A 16,844-nucleotide genomic window follows, 5' to 3' on the forward strand; every position below is an offset into this window, starting at 1 on the left:
AATTATCAGGCTCACTGAGGCCCGCAAAGCAGCACGTGACCTGGCCGGCGCCAAGCGTGTGCCAGGCCAACTGAGGACAAGGCCCTCCGCCGGCCACCTGCGGGCGCGTGCCTCCTGCTCACCCACCATGAACCTCCTGCTGGCCCAGGATCCTGGTCAAACCCGCCCCTCTGAACATCCCTCACTGGCTTCCAGTGCCAGCCTCATCAACACGTCACCCCACCCCCACCCCCCGGTACCTGCACTTGGCTCTGAACTTGGGCAAATCGCTGCCAACGGGAACGCCCACCTCACCAAGACCCCAGCTCAGGGCTCCACACCAGACTCAACACACCGACCCAGGCAGACCCCACGGGGGGATTCAAACAGATCCCATGGGCCTCCAGATCCTGTTTCTGCCGGACACGCCCCTCATGGCACGTCCCAGACCCGCGGTGGTGCCTCAGCCCTGGGGGCGCTGGCAGCCTCTCCTGGAGTGCAGCCTCCCCTGCAGGCCCTGCTCCCGAGCACCAGCTGGTTTTCACTTGGGGACACGTGGTGGACAGAGGAGCCTGGGGCGCTGCAGTCCACGGGGTCACAGTGACTTAGCGACTGAACGATGAACAGTGGCTTCTCGGCGAGCACTGAGAACGGCATCTGCAAGGTGCTGACGTCAGAGGCTGTTCACTCAGGAGACTCAGGAACGAAACGCAAACTTGGGAGAGTGCCCGGGCCAGCCCACCCCTGCTCCTTGAGGGGACAGAGCCTAAGAGGAGCGGCCACCCCTGCTTCGGGCCCCTCCTGGGTCTGCCTGTAAAACACTGAGCTCTCAGAATCTCTTGAAATCCAAAGTGAGAAAAAAAAGACAATTTAATGATAGTGAGTAACCGAAGGACAGCGTCTCCATGCACAGGGACGCTGAAACTCAGGGACAAGTGGCGATCTGAGGACCGGGGCCCAGGGGCTAGGGGCTACCGCGTGGCCTCGGGGTCCTGTGGTCCCACCAGTGGCTCAGCAACTGCAGCCTGCGGGGCAGGGACGGGGTTGGTGGGGGGCAGCCTGGTTTCCTGAGGTGGGAGCGGGGGCCCGGGCAGAGTGAGCAGCCCTGCACTCTGCCCACCCTCGTCAACGCAAGAAGAGTACGGGGGGAGAAGCCGGAACACAACCAGGGACCCTGAGGACCTGTGGGCTGAGCGCCCAGCCCTCCCGGCAGGGCCGTCCCGAGGGCTGGGGGACCTGGTCGGGAGGCAGCTGCCGACGACCCAGCCCCCAGGGTCTGGAGCCGGGAGGGTGGTGCGTGGGCTGGGGTCGGGGGGCCCTGGCTGGCTGTGGTCCCCTCCCTTCCACCCTGAGACCACCGGAGCGGGGAGGCAGCGCCCTTCCTGGATCGCCCAGCTGAGCATGACATTTCAAAAGGTGGAGAGAATGAAAGCTGCCCGGGGCTTTAAAGGGGGAGACCCGGAGGGTGGCACAGAGCTGGGAGAGTGGCCGGGCTCCGCCCAGCCCCGGAGGCCGGGGCCGCGCCTAGCTGAGCATCTTGTGCCGGTCGAAGACGGTCTTCCGCTGCTCCTGCACCTGCAGCTTCCACCGCTGCTGCGCGCCCTCCACGCGCTCCAGGACCGTGTTCGCCCGGGACCCAAAGGCGGCGGCGGCCGCTGCAGAGCGCGCGTCCTGGGGGAAGGAGAGCAGGGGGTTTCAAACGCCTGACACGGAAGGGGTGCGGGGAGAGCGGCCCTCGAGTCCGGCCTCCCCGAGGGCCCTGCCAGCATGGGTCAACGGCTGCGGGGTGCGCGAGGGCTGCGGGAAGCAGGGCTCGGGCCAGGCCCAGCTGCACCCCAAGCATCCCTGACCCTCGAGGGGAGCACAGAGACAGCCTCAGGCCCGCCTGGTCAGCACAGGCTCAATCAGCTTGTCGTGTGAGGAAACGCACGCACGTGGCCCCGTGGCTGGGACCAGGCTGCAGGACACCCAGGCCGTGCTGGCCAGAGACAGCAGGGAGACCCCCGGGACTGCTCTGCGGGGCCGGGACCCCAGCCCACTCCTGGAAGGAGAGTGTCCGGCAGAGGCGGCGTTGGGGGCCCGCCCTGCGTGCCCTCCGGAGCCCCTCCGCCCACCCCAGCCCACCCCCACCGCCGCCCTCACGCTGTGGCTGTCGTCAAAAGCAGCGTGGTCCCCTAATTACCACCTCTCTGCCTCTGAGGCTCCAGGGCCCGCGCATTTCCTGCAGGACCCGAGCTGATCTTTGGGGGAATTAAAGCTGAGGGCCAGGCCCACAGCCCGGGGGATTTCCTCCCCAGCTCTGCCTGCCTCTCATCCCCTGCCACACATCTCTTAAGGGATTAGCACACCTCTCCAAGCCCAGAGCCGCCCAGTAAATGCAACTCTGCTGCTAATGCCCCGAGCTGGCACGGCTTCTGTCACCACGCAGCTGCCAGGCAGGGGGCGGGGGTGGAGAGTGGGGGTGAGGGGATAGCAGGCCGAGCACCAGCAGGAGGGGTGAGGCTGGTGGGCCAGCCCCAGGGGAGCCAGAGACGGGCACTGCCCCCTGAGCCCGCGGCCCTGGACCCTGAGGAAGGCGCTCGGCCTGGCTGGATGAGGACCGGGGCCACAGGGCCGAGTGGGCGGCGTCTCAGGACCCCTGGGTTCTGGGCCTGGGCCCCGAGGGGTACGCTCTCCACCCCCAGCCACTCAGCAGCTGCGTGTCCCTAACAAGCGACCTTACTTCCCCCAGCTCCAGCTTGATAAAGCCCGTCTTCTTCAACTCGACTAAACCGTCGGCAGGAATCACACGCACAGGGCGATCCAGCACGGATGCGTGTGCGCGCGCACACACACACAGCCTCACAACCCTAACCGGCGTCCGGTACGGCGGTTACACACCGGCCGCCGGAGCTGCAGCCCGCAGCTCGGTGTTCCTGCTCCCGGCAGTCCAGGGTGGGAGCACGGCCGTGGACTCAAACCCGCCTCTGCACCTGGGCTCTGACGGGGAGCACAGCGCCGAGCCCCACCGTCCTCCGACCCTGCTCCCCATCGCGGACGGCGCTGCAGGACGTCTTCTCAGAGACAGTGAGCATGGTGGTTAGCAGCCCCTGGCAGATTGCAAGTGCTCAATTCACAGCAGGAACTGTCAGCGTGAGGCCCACTCTGGGAGCCCCCAGGCAGGGGCCGGGGACAGCCACCTCTCAGGTCCCTCCTTCCGGGCTCAGGACCAGGCTCTGTGTGCACGTATAGATGAGGGGCTGCTGAAGGCCACCATGAGAGGCGGTGGGCCCCCCGGGACCGAGCCACACCAGCTCCAGGGGCCCAGGGACCCTCACTCTGCTCACCCGCCCATCCCCGCATCCCTTCTGGGAGCCGGGGCAGGCCATCCTCAAGCCAGGTGCTCCCCTGTCCCGTCCTTGGGGGGCAGAGGGAGCCAAGAGCGGGGCATTAAGCCAGCACATCCCCGCAAGACCGCGGTTTCTCCTTCACGTTAAGTCTTGATAAACAGCTCCTCAGCGGGAGAGCTGCAGCTGAACAGCCCCGCACTTCCATTGCTAACAGTCCGATAGTGGGAATTAGAGATACCACACCTGTCCTAGAGACGCCCAGAGCAGGACAGACGGACTGGTGCTACCACGCCAGAGCTGGGCGTCTGAGCACTGAGGACGCGAGGGGAGCCCCACTGACCAGGAGGAAAGCGGGCGGCAGGACGGGCATCCCGGGTGCCCGACGCACCGTGGCGCGTCACCTGCACCCTCCCCAGGCTTGGAGACCGACCCGTCCGTGGCTCTGGAGGCCAAGCACCTGCTGCCCAAGGTCACAGCAGACTTGAACCCGTGCGTCCTGAGCCCTGCACTCAAGCCCTCGGGCTGGCCTCCCTGGCCCCGGGTCTCTGGCCTCGCTGTGCCCGGTGACCACCCGCAGCCAGGCCTCCCCTCCAGCAGTCAGGGTGCTGCTTCGTGTTGGGGCCCCACCACCCAACACGGTGGGTTGGGTATCCGTCTCAAGGCTGCATAGACGCCAATAGAGTCGCCCACACGGCACTGCAGCAGCTACGCTGGGACAGGAGCTCAGACTTGCAGGACTGACCGGGTTAAACCCCGGGACGGCCTATGCAGAGCAGGCTCCACCCGTGACCACAACCCCAGCACTGCATCCCCAGTGGCCAGGCCATGAGGTGCTGACAGCCCACTGGCCCTGCCCTGGCCACGCTGGGCTCAGCAGGCCAGCACCCTGCCTGTCTCGGGCTCCCCTCCGCCCAGCAGAGGGCTGCTCAGAGGCCGGGGTCCCCAGCTGTCAGCATGGTCATGTCCTCCACAAGCCCCTCTCCCTCCCCCGTGCGGGCTGCGATCTCAGGGAACCCTCAGAGCTCAGGCCCATGCTGCGAAGTGCAGAAACCCTCCCTCCTGTCTTCAAAGGGGCCCAAACTGCACATGTGACGCGGCCCTGTTTGCCATCTCTGCCCAGCAAACAGGATGGCTTCCTCCTTTCAAAGGGCGTCTGAGCCCAGGGATTACTGCCGATGCCGCTGGAATCCCAGGGAGGCAGCGCCCCGCGCCGGGCCCACCGAGGCTCGCCGGCGCCTTCAAAGGCAGCGAGGCTTTCATCTCCTGCAGGCAGTGGGCAAGGCCTCCCCTTCCTGCTCATCCTTGAGCCCCAGGGCAGGAGCTCCCGGCTACAGGAATGGGGCACCCAACCAAGGGGCACCCATCCTGGGATGTGATGGACCCGCCCATCTCACCTTTGACCTCTGACTCCCAGAGTGGGGGCGGGTAGCCTTCGCCCCAAGGTCACCGAGTTGCCCAGACCTAGGGCTTTTCTTCCTCTTGGGATGAAGGCTGGCTCCCAGCGTCAGGGGGACCCCATCCTTGCAAGGGGCGTGCTCTTCAGACCCCAGTCACCCGGACACACAGCCTGAGCCTGGCAGGCCCTCCTCCCTGAGCCTACGTGCAATGTACAGCGGGCGACACCCCTGTACCCACTCACTCAGCCCCAGCACCCTCAGCATTCGAGCACCCCGCCCCGGAGCCCCACGGCCAGGAAGCCCTCGCCCACTGACACCCAGAGAAAAGGAGGTCCCCACCTCCTGCCTGTCAGGAGCCCCCCAGGCACCCAGCCCCCCCATGCCCATCTCCTAACATCCATCCTGCAACCCCACTGGGCTCAGCCTGAGGTCTGTGCACCCACACGGGCACCTGCAGCACCCGGGCCCAGTGGGAGGGAGAGAAAGGGGACAGGACGGCCGGGGCACCGGGACAGGGCACGCACAGAGCCGCGCGGGCCGCCCGCCCCTGGGGCCCTGCAGCCCCGAGGCACGCATTCCGGGAGGCAGCGGGGTGTGTAATCATCGCCCATCTCTCAGCCGCTCCCCGGCCAGGACTGCAATTACTGCCTCCCCCTAATCGCCCGGTGCTCAGCCGCGGGCTCCTCCCCAGCAGAGCTGCTATTACCGCACATTAATCACCAGGTAGGTGCTCAGGGCTTCCTCCTAGACGTGGACCACCCAACTGCCAGCTCCGCCACCTCCCGGCCCGGCTCCACCTTGCTAAGCACGTGTCAGCAGGAGGCCGGGGGAGCACACCCTGGAGGGGCCAGGAGGCCCAAGGACCCGCCAGGGCCCCACCCAGCCAGGACCTCACCCTGCCGGGACCTCACCCTGAGGTCCCAGCCCCAGACCTCTTGGGTGGGGACCTGCCCTTCCCTGCTCCGGGCACACACTGCATGGGACGCTTTCAAGGGGGCCAGGCCGGTGGCGGGGCAGCCTAAGCCTGGTGCCCCAAGTGACCACTCACCCCCTCACCAGAGCCCCACCGCCCCAGCTCACCCCGTCTCTGCAAGAGGAGGCTCTCCGACCTGGCACTAACCTCCCGGCTCTGGTCCTTCTGCCCTGGTTTTATGTAAACCAGGCTGAGGCCGAGCTCCGTGCAACACCCTGGAGGAAGGCTCTCACGCATCTTCTTCAGCCTGGACTTGCTTTTCTTTCACGCTAAACAACTTTCCCCGGACTCAGTGAGACCCTCTACCCCCAGATGGCCCTGGTACAGCTCCCTGGGGATGCATGGCCCAGTCCCTGACCCGCCCCCGCCCCATGAACGCAAGAGCGTCTCCTGAAGCAGCGGGCAGCCTGTGGCAGCCCGACCCCAGGGCCTGAGGCGTCCTGAGCTCCGCCCCCTGCAGGCGCTGGGGCTCCTCCCTCACCCGTCTCGGGCACAGGTGTGACTGTGCAGGCCCAAGGGGCGTGCCCCAGGGGCACGGGCCAGGAGCCCCCGGCATCGTGAGCGCCCTGCGCCCGGCATGCCCTGCCCTCACGCCCACAAAGAGCTGCCAGGCCTCCTCTGTCCCCCTGGGCTCTGCTGACTCTCCGGGCGCCCGCTCCAGGCCCACTGTCAGCCGGACACTAGGCCTGAGCGCCCACGTGTCGGCGGGCTCACTGCCCCTCGGCCAGTGCGCTGAGGCTGCCTGACGCCAGGTCAGTGGAGCTCAGGGCTGCCCCGCTGCGCCTGGGAGGGCAAAGGGCAGCCCTCCCTGAGGAAACACTGCAGAAGGGAGAACGCTGAGTGGAGAAGAGTGAACGGGGCCCGGAGGCTGCGGGGGGCAGGGGGCCGGCAGGGCCCGTACCTCACTCTCCTCCTCGTTGTGCAGCCGCTCGGTGTAGGCGTCCGGCTTCCGGATCAGAGGGTCCACCAGCATCAGGAAGGCCATGTAGAGCAGGAGGGCGCCCACCACCGACAGGTAGATGACGATGATGACCTGTGCACAGGAGAGACCCAGCCGCCCCGTGGACTGCGGGCCATGTGGCCTCCACTGGTGCCTGCAGACGGGCCCGGAGACCTCGGATGTGGAGAGACGACGCGCCCCACCTTCACTGACCACGCCCTCGATGGAGGGGACCCCACGAGAACCGCCGGTCCTCTGGCAGCACCAAGGTGACAGACGATGAGGACTCAGCAGTGCTGCCAAATTCTTGAGGGCTCTTTCCTGACACTATTATTTCCAGACGCTTCACAGCACACACAGAAATACGCTTCAAGGCTGGCTGGACCAGGAGACGCTTATGCTGGAAACCAGCAAGCACAGCCTGGCTCACCACGGTAGGGGTGGAGTGGGAGGAGACAGCCTGCCTGGAGCAGAGGCAGGGGCCAGGGACCAGGCCTCTCCCAGCCTCCCACCAGCTCTGCCGAGTTCACCCAGTGATCCACCGGAACAGGGTTCAGGGGCATCAAAGGGGGCGTCTGGGACCCGTCCTGCCAGGCCTGCAGCTTTGGTGTCGCTCTGGAAGTTTAACCAGACTGGGGGCTCCGGAGGGCAGCTACCTCCTCTCCCAGTATGGTGCATGGTGCCCGGGGCACAACGGGAACCCTCAAAGTGTCTGCTGAACAAATGGCAGGAGGGAAGGGGAAAAGGGAAAAGTAGGGGGAGGAGTCTCCAGCCCCTCTCCCGGGTCCCCCCTGCAACTACAATGGTGTCAGAGGGGAGAGCCGCTCTGAAAGGGGATGGGGATGAGGATCCAGAAGGAAGCGAGAAGCTGGGAGGTCAGGGCACAGCTGTGCAGGGGCGGGGCCACCGCTGTGGAGGGACAGGGGCCTGTGCTGGTGGGCGGGGCTGCGCGGTGGGCGGGGCAGGCCAGGCACCTTGATGGTGGTGGTGCTCCGCTCCTCGTACTTGCACTCGCACAGCAGGCAGTAGGCCTCCACGTCGTGGCCGGGCACTGGCATGGGCTCCACCACGTGCAGGCAGTTGCTGCAACAGACAGAGGGCTGTGGGGGGCCAGGCGCAGCGTGGAGGGAGGGTTCCCCAGGGAGGACAGGGTCTTTGATGGGTTGGGGTGGGCAGACCCCTTTCCCAACCCACAGCCTCAGGGCCCTTGCCCTCTGTGACTCACCGGGTGAAGGTCCCACTGGCATAAACTGCACCGCCCCCCACCTCCAGTCCCGAGGGTCCAAGATCTGTCCCTGCCGCAGACAGTGCCTCCACTGTCAGACCAGGAGCCACAACTGACCCATGAATTCACCAAACTGCCCACCAGTGACTTGGCCTCCTTCCAGGTCTCTGAACCCCACTTCCCTACCCCCTCCCACTGCTGTCTCAGCCGGGGGCCCTGCCGACATGACCATGCCCCGGGCCTGACCCTGACCATGTCCTGGCCTGACCCTTCCGGGGAGCTGCAGGGGTACTGCCAGATGACCCTCTAGGCCCTTCCAGCTCTGACCTGAATCCTTGAAATCAATCAGCCTGTCCTGAGCTGCCCAGGGCCCCTTAGGCTGGGGCTGGGTTTCTGGCAGAGGCACCAACAGTGTGGGATGGCATGTCCTCCACTGCCTCTGTGCCCTCAAAAGTCCAGAATGTGGTGTGATTTTACGTAAACCCCTGATGACTCCAGTTCTCGAGCTGCGCGTGTGGCTCCCTACTCTAACTCAACGCAGCACCGAGGGAGGGGCCGACAGACGGACGGGGTCAGGCCCACTCCCAGCACCGGGTCATCACCCCTGGGACCTCTCATCTCAGAGGCCAGCCTCCCGAGGCCCGACTCCTCCCTGGGTCTGGGAGGTCACTCTGGCAGGTCAGTAGGATTTATGGGTTCCCCACAAGGGATGTGTTCTCCCCCAGAGAACTGGTGAAACCGTGACATGTCCCTTTAGGGGGAACAGTTACGACACCTTAGGGGAGAGGGTCACAGAGGGGCAAGCTGGCTGAAAGCTCTGTTTCCTGCAGCTGATGTGCGTAACTCCTCTGGGGCTCGGAGTCCTCACAGACAGAGCAGGCTGAACTATGCTCCCTGGGGCACCCTGGGCCCTCCTGCCGGAGGCTGGAGGGAGGGCAGTCCTGACTGCTTCACAGTGTTTCCAAAACAGACTTGTTTGAAAAAAGGTTCTCTTTTTAGAAATATGCAAGACTCGCCCTAGCCAGCTTCTCAGGTGATTTGCTTCTCCGGGACTGCCCTACCCTCAGGGTGAAGGTTTCGGGGTCTCTGCCCCTTGCAGGGACAGGAACCCCCACAAGATGGCAGAGCGCCGGCAACACAGGAACAGACCTGCACAGCGCAGACGCCCAGGCTTCACCTGCTCAACCAGGGGAGCGCACAGGCGTCGTCCCGCGGCGGAGGGGCCCGTGGGAGGCCTGAGAACACGGCTGGGCTCCTCTGGCCCTGGCATCAGGGTCGAGGATCCCAGGGCCAGGCCCCACTCCTCCTGAAGGGACTCCAGGCAACCTGCGATGCCTCCCCTCGTGACAGCCCACGGCCAAGGTCACGGGGTCCCAGAACCCTGGGGTCTAATGTCCCAGCATGTTTCCACCCACCAGCCTTCAAGGAACTGGAGCCCCCTAACACTGACTTCTCAGGAAGATGAATCGCAGCCCGAGAGGTCCAGGTAGGACCCTGTTCTCCAGGAGAATTTACGTTTTCAAGCCTTACTCTCGCCCCAGGGCCTGAGGGGTGTAGCCTTATTTCCTGGTGTCAGACTGGGACAGACTATCCATTTATTCCTGATGTCATTTGAATGAAAACCACAAGATACAAAGGGACTTCCCTGGTGGCTCAGACAAAGAAGAATCTGCCTACAATGCAAGATACTCGGGTTTGATCCCTGGGTTGGGAAGATTCCCTGGGGAAGAAAATGACGACGCACTCCAGTATTCTTGCCCGGAGAATCCCATGCACAGAAGAGCCTAGTGGGCTGTCGCCCATGGGGTCACAGAGTTGGACACGACTTAGTGACTTAACAGCAATGACAACCCACAGAAAGCATCGACTCTCCCTGGTCTGTCAGAAGGCTGGCCTGCTACACTGGCAGTGCCCACATCATTTCTGCTCCCTGCTCTTAACAAACACTCCTTTCTACAAGACTCTGTGTCTGGAAATTCTTCTCTAACTGCCACAACATACGTCACTATCAGCCAACATTTATACAGCACTCACCACGTGCCAGGGACTGCTCTAAGTGCTATACTTGACACGCACCGCACAAGCATGCGTACACCCACACACACTCTTCAATACTCACAATACTGCCACCACTTCACAGATGAGGAAACGGAATAAACCAGGGATTAAGTAACCAGTTTCCCAATGAACAAGGGGCAGAGCTGTGTTTGTAGGAGGGCAGGCTGGATCTAGGGTCTGCATCTGACCAGAATGGTTCTCAGAAGATCACACACTCTGAGGACTCAGGATGGGCGGGATGGTCACACCCCCACGTGCTCTCTGGGCCACGGCTGTGTCACAGCTGCTGTGCCCCACCCCCCGCAGTCACTGAATCCCAGTCTTTTGCGGTGGGGGCGGCGGGGGGGGAATCAACTGTCCAGCGTGGTGACTACAGTTAACAACACTGTATTACATACACAGGAGAGCTGCTAAGGGAGTAGATCCTAAACCACCTGCCACCCCCCAGCCCCGGACAGTAACCCTGCGAGGCAACGGAGGTGTTATCTAACCTCACTCCACAATACGTGTGTATCAAGTCCCCATCCATCGAAACCTCGCACAACGCTGTATGTCTGATTTATCTCAGTAAAGCTGGGAACGACAAGAAGAACCCAAAAATCTCAAGGGAGGGGGTGCTGGTACTCTTCATTCTCTCAAAGCGCCTTGGGGGTCCTGGGCCGCCCCCCATGTGAGCGTACCCCATCCCAGGCCCCTGTGCTCAGAGCCCTCAGGATGAGGCGCCCCAGCTCCTGACACAGCCTGGATGAGGCCCCTCACAGCACACTGAAATCTGGTCCCCCGGCGCTCGCCTCACCAGCCCAGTCCTGACGCAGCACACGGAGCCCCCCAGAGCACACCACCACCCCCCGCCCTTTCAAACACCTGTGCCCCCAAGGCCTCTCCTTTCAACTAAGTTCCTTAAACCACTCTTCCCAGGACAGCATGTTGAAACTTCCCTTCAACAAGCAGGCCTCCTTTCTCTGAATGAATGATTATTTCCCTCTTTTTTGAAGTGAGGCATCCAGAAGTGGATTCAAGACTCCAGGAGCAGAATGGACGTGCTCTCTGAGCCTCAGTCTCTGCAGTTACAGTGGGAGCACTGCCTCACAAGGCGGTTATGGATTCAAGACTCCAGGAGCAGAATGGACATGCTCTCTGAGCCTCAGTCTCTGCAGTTACAGTGGGAGCACTGCCTCACAAGGCGGTCATGACGCCGGCACCAAAGAACACAGCTAACAGAGCGCCAAGAAAACTCCCACCGTATGTGACCTAAAACCTCTCTCTCCCAACATGTTACCATTCTGCAGGCGCGAACAACCAAATCAAAGCAAGACCCACTCCTCCGACCAGGAACCCCTCAGCTAGAATTAAAGACATCTGGATCTTATTTCCAATCAAATGTGTGACCAGGGACAAAATATTCTTTTGTAAGGCTCTCCATGGAAATGGGGTGGCGAGCTTATCCTCTGGGGGTCCACAAGGCCCAGTCGGCACCCACAACCTCAAGGGCCAGCCTGGGCAACGCCTTACCAGTCCTTCTGTGACACATTCTGGTTGTAAATGTGCCCGCTGATGTTCCTGTACGGCGGACAGATGCATTTACAACGGATATCTTCAGAACTCTGTAAGAGAATTCGCGGGTCAGATGGGCAGGGCCGCTGGCTTCAAGTTCTAGCAAGACTCTCAACCTTCAGTTCCCTCTTCCATAAAGTGACCGCATGAACGCTCCTGACCTTCTCCCAGGCCCAAGTTCAGCAGGAGTGACATCTGGAGGAAGGCTGCTACACCACAGGGTCCTCAAGAAACTGTCTGGGGCTGCAAAGGGTACTCACGGCTTCAGGGAGGGGCAAGCAAGGCAGCAGCCCTTGCCCTGGGCCTCACGCCTGTGTGTACCGGGTCCAGCAGGCTTAGTGGCCCGCCTCTTCTCCCCACCCCTCCAACGTCTTAGGTAAGGATCAGGGAAGGGGAAGGCTGGGGTGGACCCCAGGAAACGGACGTGGCCGTGGAAACACTAGCAAACCCTCTGGAAGTTCTCCCACTCTGGAACAGGTCAGAGACAACAACACAGAATTTTCATTCCAGTTAGGAATTGCCCAGAGGAACTGGAAGCAAACCACAGACTCAAGATTAAAAGCCTCAGTGATTTTCACAATCTCAAATTCCAGAGACCTACTCAAACCCAGCTCTGGGCCATTACCCCTAAGAATGAAAGAGATCTCCAATCCCTGCTCAGAGGTGGGGCCTCTCCACCCAGAAACCTGCCTCTGCACAAACCTCACGCTGCTTACGTTACACCCGCTCCTTAGGCGACTGGAAGCTCCCGGTACAGCGGTGCTAATGGTACCAGCCCAAAGGCGTCCAAGAGCAAAGGAAGGTACGGAGCCCCTAGACGGCTGGCCCAAGCACAGGACCCTGGCTGGAACTCCACCTTGCGCGTTTCAGATCCAGACGTGGGCCTCGCAGACCACCCCGCCCCAGGGGCCTGCGGCCTAGGCCCGAGAGAGCACGCCCCCGCCCCGTCACGGCCCGCAGGGCACCGAGGGGCCGGGCTGGGGCAGTAGCCCCTCCGCCCTCCTCCGAGACGCCTGGGCGCGGGCAAGATTGGCTGTGCATGGGCGCCGCACCTTGTTGGCTTGGGCTGGGGGAACCAGCAGACTTCCGACCACGGCCACCACACACAGGAGCTTCATGCTTCTCGGGCCTTCACGGGGCCGGCAAGATCCCCCACCTGGAAAAGAAATACGCAGGCGGGGAAGGGGCGGATGAACACACGGCACCCTCGGCCCCGGAGTCAACCGGCCTGCTCCGGCACGGGAAGAGGGCGGGGGCTGGGCCCGGGGTCCTAGGCCTGCCAAGCCCGGCCGCTCAGGCGCTTCCCTCTCGCCCGGGCCTCGGTCTCCCACTGCCCACTGGGCGGGCTCAGCGGCGGGGCCTCCTGGGAGGGAGGGAGGGCCTCGGGTCTCCGGGACGAGGCCGGCGGGCGACCCCTGCCTCGCGTCTCCCCGCCTTCCCCCATCGCCGCCCGCGGCTCCTCCCCCAGGGCGGAGGAGACCCTGGGGCGCTGAGTCTCCGAGCCCCGATCCCACGACCCGGCCGCGGATCCGGGACCCCAGGACCCCCGCGCCCCCTCCCCCAACGCGCCCCTGCTAACCTGCAAGCCCCTCCGCGGCGGCACAAGACCCGGCTGGCCCCGCCCCCACTCTTCTATTGGCTGCCGGGGCGCCCGCTCAACGCTACCTGGCTGTCTCCAAGGCAACAAGGCCCGCCTCCGCCGGAGCGCCGAGGCTCCGCGCAAGGGAGAGGGAGGCATTTCTCAACCTGACCAAACAGGAAAAGGGAGCGTCGGCCAAGCGAACGAGCAGAGGGAGGGGACTGGCCTCCTTGCAGCAGCAGAATTCCACCGCCGAGGTCGCCCCCTTGCAGTATTTAAAAGCCGGGGTTCTGGAGAGGACCTGGGCTGTCCAGTCTTGCCGATTTATAGACAAAGGACTTGATAAACAACGACAACAATAAAAGCAGATTCAAGGGCTGTCTCCGCAATGACAATCCGGAAATGTTATTTGAGTCGCATCTTTGCTGCAGAGGCGGCCCACCCCTTCCTTCTCCCATAGGAGGAGGGACCAGGGCGGCAAGGCGGGGCTGGACCCGTGAAGGGTGCGCCCCCGCAGCTCCCAGCCTTGTCCCCTGCCCTGTGCGGGTTCTGGACCCCGCAGGCAGGGGCAGGGTGTGCGGGAGGCGAGGGTGGGAGGTGGACTTCTGGGCCGCTGAGGGGCAGGGTTGAGCTCGGTCCAGCAGCAGAGGAAAGAGAGGGCTTCTCCCAGTCTGGGACGCCGCCCCCGGGGTAGACGCCTGGGCTTTGGCCCTGCTCTGCCACTAAGTGGTGGTGTGAACCTGGAAGACACTCCCCGCCTCAGCTTCCTTGTCTGTGAAATGCTTTGTTTGGATGCAAAGACCCTTTCAGGCCCTGTATTGGGATTCCGGAGTCGAGGGGCGGGGGTGCTTATGTGGCCTGCATGGGGCCAGCTGGGTCCAGGCGGCCTGAGGTGGTCCGCCCCAGCCTGCTGCGGGCGCTGTGGACAGGGTGGGTGCTTCCTGTGGGGGTCGTTGGGCTTGTGTTGGTTCCTCCTGCTGATCGGTGTCCCTCCCTGTATCCTCAGCACCTGCAGGGTCCCTGTGTCTGGGATTGGGTAGAATTTTAAGTCCTCCCAGCAGGAGGACTGGGGGAGGCACCCGATCCTAGTTCTTCCCTTCCTAGTTACGGGAATTTGGGTGTTTGGCTTATCCTTTAGGGAGCCTCTGTGTCCACATCCATTAAATGTGCATAAAGTGACCTACTTTCACAGTATAATGAGTCTGCCTGTGCAAAGCACTTGGAACAGTGGGGGCTCTCTCAATGGAGACCTCAGCTCATTCTGGAGGTCAGAGTGGCTGCTTTGGGGAGGAGGCTGGGGCAGAGAGAGAATGCCTGTCATGTGGGGGCAGGAGGGACAGTTTAGGCCCTGGAAAAACACCTTGTCTACACCCATGACTCAAGCACAAGGACCACCAAGACTCGTTACTGGCTTTGAAGTTGGGGGAGATGAGTCCACCTTGTGGGCCTGAGTCCTGAGCCTGTGAGTCTGTACTAATCCCAGTTAGCATCAGACACCCAGCGGGCATTGAGGAATTGCTTGCTTGGTGGAAACCCACACATCTGGTAACAGAAGTGTTGATTTAAACGCCTAAGTACAGTAAGGGATACAGGAGTGTCTTCCCCATTTTCACATCCCCTTTACATTCTTCAAAATTATTGAGGACCCCAAAAACCTTTGTGTATATGGTCATATCTATCAATATTTATAGCATTAAAATTACAACAAATTTCACAAGTATTTGTTTTAAAGTGACAGTAATAGGACTTCTCTGGTGGTCCAGTGGCTGTGAATCCGCCTGCCAATCCAGGAGACACAGGTTCCTGGTCCCTGGTCCAGGAAGATCTCACATACTGTGGAGCAGCTCAGCCCATGCACCGCAGCTACTGAGCCTGAGCTCTGGAGCCTGCACACCACACCTGCTGAACCTACGCCGCAGCTGCTGAGGCCATGAGCTGCAGCCTCTGAAGCCTGTGCACCTAGAGCCCGTGCACGTCCAGAGCGCAGCCCCGGCTGCAGCTGGAGAAAGCCTACACGCGGCAACGGAGATCCAGCGCAGCCAAAAGTAATAAAATCAATAAACAGCTTTCTAAAAACTTACATTTTCCAAAAGGAAAAAAGTCAAGTGAGAAGAGTGGCATTGTTTGACCCTTTTTGGTAAACCTCCTCCGCGTCTGGTTCAGTGGGAGACGGCTGGGTTCACACACGTGCTTCTGCTCTCAGCCCCTTGTGAGGTCACATGTCACCCGCCCTCTGGGAAAGAGCGCGGTGCGCTTGCGGTGCAATGAGGGTGAGCAAGGCAAATCCCCTCTTAGAATTGCTAGGAAAACAGTTTGATCTCCCCAGGAGAGCCTTGGGAATGCCCTGGGCCCTCAGATCGCACTGTGAACACTGCTCATACCCAAGCCCCAGACTCCTAACGTGCTGTGGACGTTCTGGCAATCCCCTATGACAGTGTTTTTCAAAATATGTTCCCAGGAATAATATCATGAGATGTCACTGTGGGGGGTGGAGAAACGTGGTTTCTATGAATAAATTAGTTTGGGAAGCCTTGCGTGCTCAGTCACTTCAGTCGTCTCCAACTCCACAACCCTGTGGACTGTAGCCCGCCCGACTCCTCTGTCCCTGGATTTTCCCAGCAAGAATACTGGAGTGGGTGGCCATTTTCTCCTCCAGGGGATCTTCTCGACCCAGGGATTGAACCTGAGTCTCTTACATCTTCTGAGTCTCTTACGTCTCCTGCATTGGCAAGGGGGCTTGGGAAGCTCCTTGGGAAACCTTAGTTTAAAGCAAATTGCACAAATGGATTTTACTGCAGGGTTTTTTAGAATGCTTCAGTGTGATAACACACATTATGAATCCCTTTAAAAATACATACAATTGTGTATAATATTTCCCCAACATTTTGGCAATAAATTTTTTTTTTTTTTTTTTTTTGAGAAGCATCTTTAAAGACTCATGTACCAAGGAACATACTTTGGGAAATGCTGCTCCAGTAACTCCTGGGTGCTTTTCCTGAGTATCAGCAGATCGGACTCTACCATTTGGAATCCATTTTTCTGTAAATTAAATTCTACATGCACACTTTCTGGTTCTTTAAATGCAGAGACATTTTAGATAGTCATTTCTAGGACTCAGAGAACCTCGGGTTCCTAAAATTTTGGCCTCTGGATAAGCTACATTTTCCTGCCAATGAAATAGAAAGAATATCAGCAATTCTATTCATAGTGATGTTTATATATATATATATATATATATATATATATCTGATTATATATATATATATATCTGATGAATCAATGAATGATAATGACCATTTCTCAAGCATCTGCTACACACCAGGAACCGTTTTAAAAGACCCAATAATCAAGACTGTGTGCTGTCGGTGGAGGAATGGATGCATAGATCAATGAAACAGAAGACCCAGGAATAGGTCCATGCAAATATATGTGACCAATTTTTGAGAAAAGTGTAAAAGCAGTGGAGGAAAGATAAACTCCTCAACCAACAGTGTCAGGGCGGGTGGGCCTCCAGAGACAGAACAGTGAACCTGGGCTGAAGTAATCGGCGCACGGGGAATCGCAGGCAAGTGGGGATGGGCCGCCTCTCCCTGGGAGGGGAAGCGACAGCCAGGGCCCCCGCCCACGCCACCCTCCTCTCTCGTCTCAGGGTGACACCTCGGTGCTGAGAGAACGAGTATGTGACACATCTCATCAGGAATCTCCCCAGCCGGCTCTAGCTTATCTTTAGAAGTGAAAACGCACCCCCTGGACGCTTGGGTTTCCACCGGCAGCACATGTGACACGCCCTCACCCCGGGGGCGGGGCTGG

The 16,844-nt window shown here is 60.9% G+C and overlaps 1 protein-coding gene across 2 annotated transcripts; it reads right to left on the minus strand.

Moving 5' to 3' along the window:
• Positions 1-831: 831 nt before the first annotated feature.
• On the minus strand, positions 832-13,310 carry TMEM9 (transmembrane protein 9). 2 transcript variants are annotated; one of them, XM_070768759.1, is made up of 6 exons: positions 13,121-13,310; positions 12,508-12,611; positions 11,414-11,505; positions 7,593-7,701; positions 6,580-6,711; positions 832-1,650 (listed from the first exon to the last, which is right to left on the minus strand). In XM_070768759.1, exons 1-6 carry the CDS (start codon positions 13,191-13,193, stop codon positions 1,504-1,506), a joined length of 657 nt encoding a protein of 218 aa, XP_070624860.1. In that variant the 5' UTR covers positions 13,194-13,310; the 3' UTR covers positions 832-1,503. The 2 variants fall into 2 exon arrangements, with proteins under 2 accessions (XP_070624860.1, XP_070624861.1); XM_070768760.1 differs by having other exon boundaries at positions 13,035-13,139.
• Positions 13,311-16,844: the final 3,534 nt, after the last annotated feature.

The sequence above is a fragment of the Bos indicus genome, chromosome 16, assembly GCF_029378745.1.
Source record: "Bos indicus isolate NIAB-ARS_2022 breed Sahiwal x Tharparkar chromosome 16, NIAB-ARS_B.indTharparkar_mat_pri_1.0, whole genome shotgun sequence".
In the NCBI taxonomy this organism is placed as follows: Eukaryota; Metazoa; Chordata; class Mammalia; order Artiodactyla; family Bovidae; genus Bos; species Bos indicus.

Bases quoted from the DNA above. Each gene is read 5' to 3' on its own strand.
- TMEM9 (XM_070768759.1), bottom strand. From the start codon at position 13,193: ATGCCTCCCTCTCCCTTGCGCGGAGCCTCGGCGCTCCGGCGGAGGCGG. The intron at 11,506-12,507 runs GTGCGGCGCCCA...ATTCTCTTACAG, and splicing joins CCCCAGCCCAAGCCAACAAG to AGTTCTGAAGATATCCGTTG. The intron at 6,712-7,592 runs GTGCCTGGCCTG...TCCTGTGCACAG, and splicing joins GGAGCACCACCACCATCAAG to GTCATCATCGTCATCTACCT.